At 34.1% G+C, this 16,682-nt stretch overlaps 1 protein-coding gene across 17 annotated transcripts in view; it reads right to left on the reverse strand.

The window, feature by feature from the left end:
* PARD3 (par-3 family cell polarity regulator) overlaps nucleotides 1–16,682 on the reverse strand; it is a 624,264-nt gene that overhangs the window by 243,184 nt on the left and 364,398 nt on the right. For 11 of the 17 annotated variants that reach the window (XM_058532758.1, XM_058532759.1, XM_058532752.1 and 8 more), the window contains 5 exons: nucleotides 13,092–13,217; nucleotides 11,596–11,981; nucleotides 7,516–7,655; nucleotides 4,990–5,118; nucleotides 2,638–2,676 (listed from right to left, as the gene is read on the reverse strand). In XM_058532758.1, coding sequence (XP_058388741.1) covers nucleotides 2,638–2,676; nucleotides 4,990–5,118; nucleotides 7,516–7,655; nucleotides 11,596–11,981; nucleotides 13,092–13,217 — 820 coding nt within the window. The remainder of the gene's footprint in view (nucleotides 1–2,637; nucleotides 2,677–4,989; nucleotides 5,119–7,515; nucleotides 7,656–11,595; nucleotides 11,982–13,091; nucleotides 13,218–16,682) is intronic. The other 6 variants (XM_058532762.1, XM_058532761.1, XM_058532753.1 and 3 more) reach the window with 1 other exon arrangement.

Below are 16,682 nucleotides of genomic sequence, written 5' to 3' on the forward strand. Positions count from 1 at the left end.
CCAGCCATTGACCTACTCACTTACCTTAATGACCTTTTCTTATTTCTCAGACTAAACTGGTTAGAGGTCATTGTGATAATCAACCAACAAATTAACTGAGCTTTAGGACATATCTGTTCTCAAGGTGCTTACAATCACATGAAAGTTTAAATAATATCAGAGAACTTCATGACTTGAATGAATTTAATGACTTGCCATCAAAAGGTACAAAGAGACCCAAGAACTCTATTTTTAAGTTATAATTTTAACATGAAGACTTTAACAACTCAAAATGCTATTGCACAGCAAGAGCCGAAAGAGAGGCACAGAAGTGAGAGGACCTATTTAAATATTTGAGGAAAAAAAAACTGTGCTTTTTGACTTAGCTTGGAAAACTCTTATCAGAAAAAATTTCCATTAGTAATCAGAGTCAGATCCACATACACATATATATTACTTCTTTTGTTAGGGTGCCTGAATTGTCATTTGCTCTGGCAGGCTATCATAAACACACCAGGCTTGTGGGTGAGGAGTGGATTGGAATGGACCTTGCGATTCTCGACAGAACACCATATTTAAAGCCAATGCTGCTTCTTCCCTTTAGTGATTGAAAAGTTCAAGGCTAATCATCAATTTCCTCACCAGGACTGATGAAATGTTTTGAAAGAACATGCCTATCTTTACTGCTTATATCATCATTTTCCATCTCAGATAATCTTAGGCATTAACAGATGCAGTTTGTGTGTGAAGTCATTTGTTTTTCCAAAAAGTTCTATGACATTAAGATTCCAAACAACAGAGGAGTGGTTCTTCACCCAAGGATCACACTGCAAAATGCTTCCCACCTTTAGCATTTGTCTTCCAACTATTTCACGGTACGGTTATTGCTACACAAAAGGTTTCAACATGTATAAACAAATCTATCAGTCTACTACCCTACATTTTGGCTTCATCATGCTTGGACAAGCATTCACTGTCCAAAGTTGACAGAGAAATTTTCACATATTTTCTTTAACACTTTTTAATACTTCTTTAAGTTTAATTTCATAATCGATTGGGATTTATTTTGATGTACGAGAAAAAGGAATCTAACTTTTTTAAATGAATGGCCTATTTTGTTGTAAACACTAAATAAATCATCCTTTACCACTAATTTGAAATGCCACTTTTAACATACATACACACACAATATCTGTTTCTATCATCGCTAACGTGTTTCAGTGATCTATTTGGCTATTCCTATAACAGTATCATGTTAAGTATTTTAGCTTACTGTACATTTTGCCATCATTACCGTCTTTTAAAAAAATATAAATCAATTCTGTACCCCAATTTATTCTTTAGAATCAATTTGTCCAATTTCCTCTCATTTCTCAACCTACCCCCACCACACACACACACAAATATCATCTTGACTTGATTGATTTGATTTGATTGATTTGATTTGATTAGCATTCACTGATCTATTGATTTTATAAATAAAATATTAAGGCTATAAATTTTCTACAACCCATACTTATGAATGTGTATTAGTCTCAAGGTTGTTTACTGATTTTCCTCTGAGGTCTGATTTGTCATTCATTTTTATAACTATTAAATATTTAAAACTAACATTTCATTTATTAGGTTCAAAGTTGTCTGTTCATGAGTGTGTAAAAAAAAAAATCAACCCTGTTAATTACATTATTCAAATCCTTTATATTCTTACCTGTTTGTCTACTTAATAAGATAATTTTTGGAAAAATATGTTTTAGTGTCACCTACTGTGGACATGCTTTTGTTAAACTTTCTACTTACAGAAAAACAATGATATGTTTTTATAGTATGTTGTCTGATGTATAAAAGATCCTGACTCTTAGGATTTCCACTGGATGATATTGTGTGTCAAGACAGGCTCTCTTTTTCTCCGTCCAGTTCATCCACACTAAGACGATACTCTCAGAGACTGAGATGGTGTCCCTTACTTTCCTCATGTTCCGATTGTCTGCTAGAACTCAGCTTATTCTTTTATTTCCAGTCTGTACTAGGATGTGTCTTCTAAACAGGATACAACTACTTTTGCATTTTAATCTAAGCTGTGAGCACTCACTTTCGTTAAGAGAAATTACCCCCTTATAACGTGCTATAATGACTTATAATAAATAAAATACTTATAATAACTCTAAGTTATTATGGCAATATGGTTAACCTAATTACTGACACATCATTTTACGTTTCCTGTTTATGATCTATTTTTATTCTGTTCTTTCAGCCCTCTCTATTTTTTCTATGCCTGAATCAAGTTTTCTTTTTTACTTATTTTTCCTCTTTGTAGCCACTTATAATACAGCATTTCACAACTCATGAAGTCCTTTATATATATGTCCAACTACTATGCTCAACAATTTTTGGTCCCTCTTATTATTCAGGTGTATAGAAAACTACTCTAATGCCCCTCTCTTTTTCACCCCTGTCTAACCAAAAATAATTACGAAATATTCTCCATTTGGGGTAGTAGCGATAAGTCACCTTAAGACCTCTTCAGAATTTAGTAAACCTATGTAGTATTTATTATGAGCCAGGAAAAGGGAGGACTAGTAACTTCGGATTTAATTAGTAAGAAGTTAGTTCCATTTATCTTTCCAACATCTCTGCATCCTATAAAGACAAAGCTCTTACCGTGTCTTTTGGAATCTGCATCTGGCTTGGCTCTGCATTCTAGAAGAATTGAAGAAAAACATAAATACAGACTGACCAAAGCCATCTTCAACACACAGGGACACAAAGCTTTACTCTAAAGGAATTTTGTTGGGTGTTATAATCCACAAAATATATAGAGGGTGATTATATTCTGGCTGATGTATTATTCTGTCTTCCAAACCTTCATTGACGTGGTTACATTGTCTTGTGTGTGTGGGGGTGTGCGTTTTAAGAAATTTTTCTACATGTAAATTTGTACTTACTCATTCACAGTACATCAAGAATACATTATTCGGAGGACAACAAATCTCACCAAGCTGCTTTCCTATTCATGGCACTGTTTCTAATTTTGTTTTTTAATTTTCCCAACTAAATCTAAGTTATAAGGTATATTATAATTTGATAGCTAGACCAGATAATAACAGCCTGAACCACAGTCTGAACCACAAGTGTTATATTTATAATATTACACAGGCTATAAATGTGATTTTTTTTTCATATGTTATAGAGTTGCTTTAATTACACAGGCAGTTATAACGTTGATTTATTAAAAAAGGCACATATTGATAAAAGTATTTTGTTTTAGACACAGAATTCAAACACAGACACCCCAAACAGAGGAAAGGAGTTTTGTTAATTGGTTTTGAAGATAATTTTACATGCTGTCCTTTAAGTTTTCAGAATTTCATTCTTTTAAATCTTGAAAAGCAGCTGCAACGTGAATAATAGACTGACGGCCTACTGGCTCAGTCCTTAATGAAAAGCTCACAAGCAATAAATTAAATAACCAAGAAAAAAAAAAAGTAGGCAGCAGAAGGGAAAAACAGAAGCCTGGAAGATCAAAATTGGACAAGAAGAACCTGAACAACCTTAAGCTGGCTATATGTTGGCACTAACTCTGGGAAAGGCTGCTTAAAAGCAGTGTTGAAGCTTTGGCAATCTAATAATGCTATTACTAGGCTGAGATATACGGGGAAGAATTAAAGCTTCGGCAGATCACATCTAAAGCTTAGTATTTTTTTTTTAAGTGCTCATTTACAATTTAATAGAGACATCTCCAGATTTAGGATCAGGTGGCATTTTAAACACAAAATTGGATAACAGTGGGGGGAAAATGGAAAACTGAATTTAAATTGAGAAATAATGCATTAAACATTTAAAAACAGAAATGAAGTTTTTATAATTTTCTAAAATCTACTTAAAACACAAGTGTTCACTTTGCAGCCTTATCACAATCTGAAATTTCCATGACATCATAGTAAATTTTAGGACCTATGTGTAACCAAAGGATGGGATATTCCTATGACTAAAGCTTATCTGATTTACAATAAAAGAAAAATTTTATTAACCATGACACATCCATACTTGAGGTATCAGCCTAAGAGAATTAGAGCTATATGACTAATTTGGGAACTGTGCACCTAAAACCTTGCCACTCTGGTATATATGGATTAATTGCTGTTTAGATAAAGCTAAAAGCTAGCTAAAAGAGGTGTCAAATGTTCTAAAATGACCCTTCTAGACCCTGTTTTGAAATATTTAAAATACTGACTGTACTTGAAGTGAAACAATTTTCTCACCACATCAAAAGATAAGGTGATTCCTCCAATTAGGCTGTTTTAACATATAAATGAAACCCAGCACTTTTTGCACAAAAACATTCAGAACTATGTAAATTTAATATACATATTTCATTTACACCAATCTATATAAATACCCCTATTTAATAGTTAGACATATGTATAAAAAGTGAAAGAGTTTGCAAACAAATGCCTTTTCATTTCATATATGTCATTCCAAATAACGTCTATATCAGTAATTAGTAGCCATGGGGCTTATTGTCACTTAGGTCTTTCTATTTTCAATAGTAATGTTTAATTAAGGTACTTCTTTTCATACAACAGTAAGCAAGCATTTTTATTTGGCTTAGCTACACATACTATGAAAATCTGAAATATGAAAATTTGTCACATGTAGTGGAGAAGACGGCAGGTTTTCAACAACAGCCTTTGAAGTGACAGTTATGAAATAATCGACGTTGCCGTATTCAATCCGTCCATCTGAAAGCGTTCAGTAATAAACATTTGCTGTCCTAGAAAATATCCCTGCAATCTGATTTTTAAATACCCCTACCCTCAACATTGTGGATGTCTATTTCTAAAACTGAGGGAGGATGAGAAAACAATGTTCATATTAAGTTAAGGCTGAAAGATACATAAAATATAGAAACTGCTTGGAAAATGTCTCAATAAACATTGACCATCAGGTAGCTAGCCCAGACCCCTGGCTCACACGCATCAGAAATCTTTCATCTGCTCTAAATTTACACACCAGTTCCCTGGGGTGGAAGGCATCTTCTTGGCGAAAGACCAGAAGGCTCACAGTTCCTTCCATCTTGGTGCTTCTCAACAGGGAAACAACTTCCTCTTGGGATTTGCCTGCTATATCTACTCCATTTACCTAAAACAAATAAAAAGTTTTCAGCTGCAATCCTGTGCAAACAGACAACAGAAGAAAAGACACACATTCTAGGACTGATCATGTCGGCTATGGAACATAACTCTTCTCATGGTAAATTCTGCCATGAGCTGGTAACCACCAGGCTCTTGTGGCTAATAAAGAAACACAGACCAGGAATCTAGAAGTTAGACAGAAAGCAGTATATCTTTCAGTGCTCATCAATAAACCAAAAGCTAGAGCCACCAGAGCATTAACAAGTAATGAGTCATAAATAAATATATCTAAAATGTCAAGTTAACACAAAATTCACTGGCTTTGAACTGAGATATCTTGATAGGCTTGTGTATCACAGGTTTTCTTATACCAAAATAAAAAGGCATTGCTTTAAAAGGGGGTAGTAAAAACACACTAAAAATATTTTAACTTTCAATGAGATATTACCAAAAATTATGAAGATAACTTTTTATCCCTGAAATGCAAACATTAAAAAAGAATCTCTGCAAAATAACAGTATTTTGGGAGGGGTAACAATATTTCACCTCGATATTTTTCAATATCAAAAGAGAACTCTACCCCTCCAAAAAAAGAGATTTGAAACAACCAATTCATGAGGAATCTCATCATTTTTATCTTATAGGAAGTATAATAACATTATCAGAAAGCACTATATATTTAAGAGAGTGGAAATTTCTTTTAAAAAGTATTCTATATTATCCTCTTTAGATAAAAATAACATTTTGCCCAAGGCAATTAAGTATATTATTTAAATTAAATATCAAAATTTTCCTGTAGTTAAAATGTTTTGGAACTGTCCCCCCTCTGCTAAAAATCATCTTAGATAGCTCAATATACTAGTATTAAGGAATTGCAGGAAAAGGTAAGTAATAACAAGTTCAAAGAAAGCAAAAGATTTCTAGATAAAAAAAGTATTAAGTGACTAATTTTTTTTATTATGTATGCTACCAAATGTCCAGATACTCAGAAAAACTGCTCACAGAATTACTGATATTGCATAGAAAAAAACTACAAATACTAGAAAGTTAGGTTTAAAACATGCAAAAATATAGTTTTAGAGAAAGCAGATAGCTATAGAAAATAAAGCCTAAGTCTGAAGAAATACAGGTTGCAGCCTCTTCCCATGGCTCAGAAAGAAAAACAAAAGTCTTTGTAACGTGTTGAAAGTACAAACCAGTTCTGCGATGAAAGAGAAACTCAAAAATAAAGAGATAATCTTTAAAAAGAAAAGAAAGGGGGATGCAGGTAGAGCGAGAGAAGCCCAGCAGGGACAAAAGGATTTTTTTTTGGACCAAGACTCCAGCCCCAGCTGAGACTGTGACCAATAGAACAAGGTGCAGCTGCAGATGTGGACTAGCACGACTCAGCTCGTGCCCGAGGACCAAGGGGCCCTTGCTGGGACGACAGCCTACATACAATCTGTCCTCAGACCTCCCCTTTGGTTTAGCCTCTATTAGTCCTCTTTAAAATGGCGTCACACAAACAAGACACAAAGCACAGGGGTCAGATCTAAGAAATCTAAGCCCAAAATGTAGACATGGAAAAAATCTGGAAGCTATTCCCTCGCTCACTATTTTTCAAGAAATCTTTAAGAAAGCTCAATCTGGAGAGTTCAAAACCACGTATGAAACTACCAGTAAAGAAAAAAGGGCAATGTCATACAAATTTACTTTAAGATTAGTATTTGAATACCAGTCAACAAGCAGGAAACACAGCATCTGCTGATAAGAATACAGACTATGTTTTCTGAAGAAAATACTAAGAACAACAGCGAATAATGTATACTTTTTCTGAATCTTTCTCCACTCTATTTCTATATGTACAAATATTCAAACAAACATAAATTATATACGTTTATGTATGTCAAAGAGAGCCTCAAAGACCAATGAACTGAAACTCTTGAGGCACAGAAAGGAAAATCTGAAAAACTATTTGCCTTTCTTTCTGACGTTTGACTTTTATGTCTCAATTCATTCTCCACGCTGCCATTTCAAAATTTCCTTGTTCCTCTCATCAAGACACACTGTTTTCATTTATCTCTGTTCTGATTACAAAGGAGATAACATTTCTACATTGCCAAACATAAATTTAAAGCCATGTAAAAATATAACCTAATAGACATTGTACTTACATAACGACAAAATGTTATCTCATATGTCTGAATAACTAAAAATTCATGAGCAAACTAAATGAAAAGATATTTCTCATCAAATAACACGGAAAAATGTAAAAGTAAAGAAGAAATACATTGTTTTGTGATGCATACTTCTGCTAAAATATACAATTTAATTTCATATTTTACAAAAATGTTAAAAAGAAATGACCCTTGAAAATGGCACTTTTCAGGAAATGTGGAACTTCTGACTTCGAGAGGTCACTCACCTCTATAAGTCTATCTCCTGCCTTAAGTCTGCCATCTTGAATTGCCGCCCCTCTTGGGAGGATGTTTTTCACATAAATTGGAGCTGAGCTACCTATTGTCACATCTCGGGATGTGATGCTGAATCCCAAACCTTCTGTACCTAAACACGCACCAGAAAAAAATAAAGAAGTAAAATGAAAGACCTTAAATTTTACAGGTGCACCTTCATAAAGGACTTGTTATTATTCTCTAACTCAACTCAACATTTTGCAAATTTCACAATGGCTGACATTTCTTTTAATACTTTAAAGTTGTAACAGATTTTTCAAAACAGACTAAATTATGGAAGTTTAAATGGTTTATATATCAAAATTCATTAATTTAAGAAGAAATAGCAATCTACTCAAAGACAGATGAAAGTTAGTATAAATATATGCCTGCTAAAATTTTTAAATTGGTTTAAATCTTTGATTACGAAAATAAACAATTTCTCCACATGAAAAAGAAAATTTCTGTTAAAACTCATAGTACCTCAAATATCAAGTATTATTGGGCAATAAAGGTAGCTAGATTTGAAGGATAGGAGCAGAGCAAGAGAAGAGAAAATTCTCAAGGAGATGGAGATGAAATAGTGAAAGGAGAAATTTTTCTAGATACAGATAACAGAACCTCCCCAAATTATAATTACTCACAGCAATTTACTGACAGGATGAACCATATTATCTTTGCCTAGTTCTCTTCTAATTCACCTCAATCTTACCATGTGTATTTCTCAATTTAAAAAGAAAGGGGGGGGAGTGTAAATTACCTGATGAAGAAGCCATCTCAGATCATGGCTACCAAGTCTGAGGATCATCATATTATGTTTAAAGGTACTGAAATTAATGAGGCATTTATAAATTACTGTGCTGGTTGGAATAATTTAATTCTAGGTTCTTTGGCAGGTTTCTTGATAGGCACTCTTATAAGCTCAATTCAGTGTAGAGAAAGGATTACATGTCACTAGAACTCACAGGCAATAAGTCAAAATGTGCCAAGCCAAAATGTGCCAAGCAAAAATGCGGAGATAATGACAAATTTTCAATGAATCACAAAATTTTTAAAACACTTCCAATCATGATTAATTTCTACTAGCGTTTTTTAAAAAGTTACCTTAGGTTCTATTTCAGTTAAAATGATATTAGGACAAATACTTGCTTATTACGAGAAGAGCAAAGAGATCTGTAATGGTGAAAAAAATCTATAGAAGAATACATTAATTTGATGCAACATTCAGTACAAAATCATAATCAAAAGTACATATCTGTAAGTAAACAAACAAGTATGGGTAATATGCAAATATGAGTTAAAGAAGAAACAAAGTAGAAGTGAAGAAAAGAATCATTATACTTGTAAGAAAATCTACTGTAAATATTCTCAAGTTCAAACAAAACATTCATTTACTTAAGGTCTGAAGTCACTTTAATGTGCCTGGACTGTTAATTTCTTAAGTCTTCTGTGCTGAAGATTTGAATGGCATATTGTCTATATGAAATCTTCCTAATTATTCTGCTGGGACGTTTCCATATGTCTCTGTGCTTTCGTGAAACTCTAATGACTTGCAATAACATTTATTAAGAAAGAATTCTAAATTATTCTCCTTTTGCAATAGTAATTTGTATGAACTACAAAGACTAACGGTTATATGAACCTCAATACTATTAAAATATCAGCAATAACCCCTAAATCTGTAAGCTAAAAGTTCAGGCAATGACCTTTAAAAGAAAGATAAATAGATATCAATTTTCATTTAGCAAAGCCAACAAAACATTTTGCACTGACTGAAACAGATTACTGACCTTCTCCTCTGACTTTATTAAAAAGCTAATTTCTACAAAAGAGCAGGGTACTTGAGAATGCCAAAATGGCAATAAATATTAAGAAATCATAATTATGGAAGCAAGTACATAGGGGCTATTCTATTTTGTCATGTTATATGATAGAGTTCCAAAATTATACCAGAGAACCATTACAATGAAGGCTTCTCTGTTTACTACTTAGACTTGACCTCAGTTTATGCAGAACTCCTGTCACTCAAAGCATGTCAGTTCACTCTGAACTGAATTTAAAGTTTAACACCGATACACTCTATGTTTTTCTTGTACTTCATAAAAATGTTAAATGTAACAATAATAATTGGTCAAAATATCATCTATTAGCTCCAATGAAAGGTTGTTCAATTCTCATACAATCATTATTATTAAAATATCTGTTTTTAGTACTAATCAAAGACAGTCAGCATCCTTTTTCACCCTTATTTTTAGTAAAAATTATTTTTTATATAAAATATCTGTAAGTATTGGCAGAATACACAGGCAGTTTCTGCCTTTTGTCATACCTTCTCACAGTTAGTAAATTAAAATCAAGATAGATCTATGGGGCTCTAAATCACTTAGATTATTCAAGGTCAGAAAAATGTTTAAAAGAAAATCATCGTTCCTATTTTCTTATATTGATTAAGTATAGTCTTTCTAAATTAGCCTGTGTAAAATGTAATCATATCGTTTTCAATGCTATTAAAATAAAGCTGTTAATCACTGTATTCAAAAGAATGATTCTTTTAATGGCAAATAAAATTTTACTTCATTAAAAAAGTTCATAGTGTACCATTAAGTTGCTAAAATATAATAACTGTGTGAAAAACTGTAATTACCTAAAAGAATATGCCTGTATCAAAGGGCAAAGATATTTATGCACTATTATCTTTATGACAATGGCCAAGTAAAATATTTTACCTTTGTTAAGAGATCCCCAGAAGAATTTTATTTTTTATACAACTCTATTTGTGGTTCTTGACATGTTTTTGCTTAAAAACTAGGGCCTGTCATTTCAGTAGAGAAAAAGGAAGAAAGAAGATCTGATATTTCCCTCATTTAGGAATTACCAGAGCTAAAAGGGGTTTATGCTGATACAACTCTGTTTTTGTAAGGGGTTTCAAAAGTAGAGACAAGCTGTCAACTCTTGATCATGTCAACCAAGTATTTGGAGCTTAAAAGCCAGTAACCAGAAATAAGGAATTTGTGGTTCACATAAAGTTCAATGAAAGAATATGATTTAAAAAGGAAATAGCAGTCTCAGAGTTTACAACCTTGTAAACCCTACCCCAAATGGAAAGAAGAACGGTCTAAATGTCAGGATATGGAAAATGTTCTAGTAAGAATCTGCTGCCAACAGCCGTGTGACTTGAGGAAATCACTCAACCTCTCTTGGACTCATTTCTGTCTAACTGTAGGAGTTGGTGGAGCTCATAAAAAGAGAAGTATTCTTTATAATGACACCATTTTGAAAGACCTGGCTTTAAAATATATCAAAATGCTCAGTTAAAATAGATGATTAACAGCAAAGTTGTGTCTCAGTGCCTGGAGGGGACAATGGCTGGAAATCAGAAAGTCAAGTTTGGCAGTCTGCTCTGAGTCATGGCAGAGTCCAAAATGGAAAATCATGCCTCCTGTACATGGGAAGGGGATAATTAAATAAATAAATTGATATAAGGCGTATGTAATAAAGAGTTAGCAAGGCCATTACAATTTCCTTGTCACCTTAAGAAAGGGAAGCAATGTAACATCCCAGAAAAGCAGGAGACGAGGAGTCCAAGGCCTAGCTTCTTGGCATTCTACCAGAAACCACTGAGAGCTCCAAACAAATCAATCACTTCCCATCCCCAAAATGGTGAGGCTGAAGTGGAGGACTGCTGAGCCCCTCTTTGAGGGCTGCATGTAGACATTAAGTAGAGCGACCAAGACAGTCAAATCCTCACTGTTGTTTTGGGGTCGATAATAACATCCTGAAACCATCTTCCTTCATTGTCAAAAATCTCACTGCAGTCGTAACTACAACCTTCTTCACATAAACTTGTTTTTTAAAGCCTTGTTCTCTGAACTTTGCATTTTAACTTTTATGTATCAAAACGAACCTGAAAAGCATGAAAAATATAATTTTAAATACTTTTTTTTTTAAAAGTCGTTATATCAGTTCTTTCACATGAGACATAAAACTTAGGGCACTTTGGGTTAGCTGGTTGTGTAATAAATTCCACATGACAAACACAAGCTGGGCCGTACCTTTCTTAAGCTGGATATTAAGCCTCTTGCCTATTTTTTTGGTGTTATAACCACTGCTGATGCTGGTACTAAATACATTTTGTGGTGCTGGGGCCGGAGCTGATGGCGGCTTTCCTGGGGGGTGTGCGCTCTGAGGTAGAAGTCGGGGGTGAGGGTCTGTCTGCTCGGGCGGGTGGGCCGGCCGGGGCGCTCTCTGTATCGCCTGCAGCCCCGCGCTGTTCACACTCCTGTTGTCAGGGTGCTGGCTGTCAGGGCTGAAGCGGCTTGAATAGTAATTGTTCTTCTCACTTTGGGATAGTTGTTCATACTGTTCTTTATTCGCTGCAGGAACCACATGGAACCAAATGATGGGTGTACGCATGGCTTGGCGAAACATATGTTGTGCTCTGGGTTTGAGAAAGAGTGGAAAATTAGCAAATTAAGACTGGCAGACTAGAAGATATTATGAGCTTAATTAAGTATACTAATTAAGCAACAAGAACTGACAGACTTTGTTGAAACTGAAAAACACAATTCTAGTAACCCATTTATCAATCAAGTTTGCAAGCTCTGATATAAGCATAGCTGTTTCTCCAAATATAAATGTCTCATTCTCTAAATCAAAATGACAACTACAGAAAAAACATTGTGCTCTCAACTGTAAGTTCCTAAATAACAGTTTTAAGCACAACAGAGGTATTATAATTTCAATATTAATAGAAATTAAATACGACCATCTCTCTACATTATCTAATACAACTTTTAAAAATTATAAAATATTTCCTTATGGGGGACCATATGAGTTTTTGAAGAAATAAATATATTTATAAATATACTTAGAAAACTATAGAAAGCAACTATCCATTAGTAAAATTAATTCAAGTCTGTGTATGCAAAATTCTCAAGAACCCCAATGCAGCCTCAGTGACTCAAAATATTAAGAACTGTCAGCCCCAATGCCATTCCATGACCAGGTTGAGAAGCCATGTCATGGTGGTTCCCTTACACCAAGTCCTTATGATTTCTGCTCACTCTTTCCTTGTTTTATAGGAAATGGACAACTTTCATCATTTTTATTGAATAAGGATTTGAATCAGGATAAAGAAAATCTGAGTGAACCCCAACACTGTAGTTCAAAGGAGTTTTTATCTGCTTATTTGTACTGAGAGACATTATGTGCAATAAAGTTGGAAATGTGAGTTAGAGTATAATTAAAACTAGCAACCTGGTGAATCTTCCAAAGAGTGAGAAAACAGCAAAACTGTAAAGCTAAATTGGGCCCATAATATTTTAAGAAGTGCTCTATCAGTCAGAGGGCATTTTGAAATCTAGTCTAATGGTAGTAATTACCTAGAGTTTGATTAAATTTTTAAAAGCTAGATAATGGCAGAAAATACTCCTCTCCAGTGTAAAGACAGAGATCACAGACGTGACACGTTGTTTGAAGCATTTCAATCGACTGCACTCTATCATGCCTAAAACATGAAAGAACGGCCAGGCACCCAGCACACGCTTACTGTTCAAATCTTCTATTTCGAAGGTCACCATCATTAATCCTCACAATGCAATCATTTTCATGAAAAAGGTTTTCTTGTTCAGCTTTACCACCTTTCTCCAATCGTTTTACTAATAACCCCAGGGTTCTGGAACATTAAGAATGCAAATCATTACACATGTAATATTTCCACCGTGCACAATGCCCTATTGCTTTAATGATGCTATTATATTTACAAAGACTTCCTAATAAACGAGTGCATTAAATCATTATTAATACATTTCAAAATAACACCAACACAAAAACCACAACATTATAAATGATGTGTAGAAATGGATCCTTTCAATAAATACAAGAACTTGTTTCTGGCTTGTCAGTATTATGCTTCTGAAACAAACTGTATACTTCTCCCTATGCTTAAAAATGCTTCAAACAGAGTTCGCCTGATGGTTCAGTGGATATTGCAATATGGAGCGGGGATGAGCATGTATTTGTGAACAGCTCTGGCAGTTTTCTGTTTTAAGCCGGCTGGTACACTGCTGATGGCAACAGCTGACTTTCTGTGAAAGCAAAGGTAACGAAGGAAGGCTAACCTCAGCGCATTGTACGTGTAAGAAGGAACACAGAGATTTCAAAAAGAGAAGAGTCTATTCTTGGCATCTGAATTAGATAGTGCCTAATATTCTGAGTTTCAAATCTTGTTAGGTCTCCCTCAAAAGTAAGTAATTTGTTGCCATTATTCCCATTTGAAGAAAAAGAGGAGAATGCCAGTGACAGGTTCAAATAACACCAGTCATCATTCATCTCTCCAATGTGTACTCAAACTTCAGGTTGAAAGAAAAGAGACCAATATGGAGGGGGAAAACCAAAAATGACTAGTGTACTTGGTCTAGAACACTACCTTCTTGACTGACAGGAAGGGCATTCTACACACCCTGGGACAAAGAGCAAACACTTCATATGATCACAGTATAAGGAAGGGGAATCTCCACCTAGTTCTGATGCTGTGATATACTTGATGGTTAGCATAAAATCTGTATTACGATCATGGTAAAATTTTTATGAACTTATTTTTGGCTTGTCCCAAGTTTGCATTTTCTTTTATAATCCTAATAGAGACAAAAAATGCCCATATACATACTAGAATTTAGAACCCTGCATAAATTAAAGTTGAAGACACCATAATTTCCAATAGCCTATACATACGAATTTTTCAACAGAATACAATTTGCAATATCCTATATATACTTTCCAGTAGAAAGATACCCAAATAGAAAGCTTCCTCTTTTAAACTTCTACAGTAATTGTTATCTGTTCTATGGCCATTTATCTTACTCCATTCCTGTTACTCACACACACACCTCATCTCTATTACCGCATTGTAAGCTCCTGGAGGAGAGAAGACGGGACTCAGCAGTACGTTCCCAGGCATTCAGCTACTAGTAAGGTCTTGATCACTGAGAGCTCAATGAACGCATGACTGAGCTTAGCTGAGGCAAACAAGTCTCATATTTCTAATAAGCTTTTTGCAAAATAGAATATAAATGAAATGTAGATTCAGGTCCTTTCTTTCATGACAGTATCATTTATACCAAATATACAATTGAACTGAAATTAATCAAATTAAAGCAAAGGTCCTTTTTTGCTTGTTATTTTGCAGTTTAACTTTGTTTCTTTCATGCATATTTATAGAGTCTCCATTTAACTTAATTCTAATTTTTACTATTAAATATAGTAAAGAGGCATTGTGTTTTAGTAGACCTTTTTTCTACCAACTCACAAGAATAAAAAGGGGAAATAATATTTAAATTGCCTATTGTAACTTTACTTTTTGAGGATTAGCACCTACTAGTATAAGAGTCTAAAAATCTTAGTGACTGATGAAAACAATATTACATAGGAACCTTTAGTTATTTACTACCATATTGGGACTAAATAAATATAAAAATTCCCTCAGCTCAAAGGTAAGACTAAAAGACACTGACAGAGCTGCATGAGCAACTTCACTGTCTGAGTTCGCATTTGGAAGGAAGAGATTCCATAATATGCCACACCAAGAATTAAGTTATTGTTACAAGGTCACTATGCCCACATCTATCTCCCTATGCTTCCCTACTGTTTGTCATTTCTATGTGCAACTGAACAAAGTGTTCTATCAGAGGAATCAAATTATTAAGATATATCTACGACTCTGTTGAACAGGACAAAGTAATTTGAGAAATCAAATTAAATCACAGTTACTGATAATACTGCAACTAGAAGACCCTCGGCCACTTCACCATCAGAGCCGCCATGTAAAGGAACAGCCTGAAGGAAACGACGACTCAGCCACCCACAGGCAGTCATAACACAGCCATACATGTGGTGCCACACCTGTCGCGAAAAGCCACGTCTACAGACTTTTTCAAGCACATGCATTCAGTCCCTTAGTAAAAATATGTCCTACCAAGAGTCACTCCAGTTACTTAATTCATTTTTAATCAGTGAAATCATGAGCAATTTCTCAATATGGTTATATTTCTGTTATCTAAAGCAACTAATAATTATGTTTTTATGTATTCTGAAATATTTTATATATTCTAAAATACCCCACAGAATATTTTGAGTAATATATATATATTCTATATATAGATATATAAAATATAGATATATATATTTAATGGAAATTACTTAGCAGTTAACTAGTATCAATAATTTGTTTAAATTTATTCCTGATAGATTCTTTCAGTGTTTATGACAGTTTAAAACAATATAACTTGGAAATCTATAATTTAATTCTACAAGTGGCATCAATATTTTCCAGATGAATAGGTCTATGGATTTATATTCATCTAGACAATCATTTTTCTTTTTTAAATCTACCTTTTTTTTTTTTCTGGGAATTATTCTAGAATAATAATCCAAAGTAGAAAACACATGACATGCTTCATTTATTGAATGGCTTGTCTTTCTGAATAAGCCCTCATATATGCCCAAATGTATCAGTAATCCTAACATAGAGTAAAAATGTTATAAACCATAAATACACTATCACATTTACATTAAATACAACAGAAGTTTATTAAATGAGGCTTTTAGAATCCAACCATTGTTAAAATAGTCACGAAAATCTCAGAATCCTTTTTCTCAGCACTAGAGATGGGAGAACTGATGGGGGGTGGGGGCGAGAAGTGCAGAAAAGGAAGAAGTTCACCCTGAGTGACACAGCAAGTGATCAGGGAATCAGCGGAACAGACTGAATTATGGAGAAGTTAGTAGCCTGCTGATTTCTAAATACTTGACCACACTATTAGAATCATTCTCTCAAAAAGAATGGATTAATTTAAAAGTAAAGTGGTACATTCTGCAAAATTATCTCATTTGCTTCACTAGGTGAAAATGATTACAAAAGGAATGGGAATGAACTATCAAAAAAACTTCACTAGAAAACTGAACTGATAACATAACAGTGAGGCTGAGGATGAAAAGTACCCTCTGAAGGGAAAACAACGGGCAGGAATAAGGGATCCTTTTATCTTCCTGAAAAATGCGCGTGCGCAAGCAGATCCATCTCCTTACCTCCCACTTTCAATTTATAGGCCTCTCCAATAGAATGATTAAAAACAAACTTTAG

The sequence above is a fragment of the Diceros bicornis genome, chromosome 36 (assembly GCF_020826845.1).
Source record: "Diceros bicornis minor isolate mBicDic1 chromosome 36, mDicBic1.mat.cur, whole genome shotgun sequence".
Taxonomy (NCBI): Eukaryota; Metazoa; Chordata; class Mammalia; order Perissodactyla; family Rhinocerotidae; genus Diceros; species Diceros bicornis.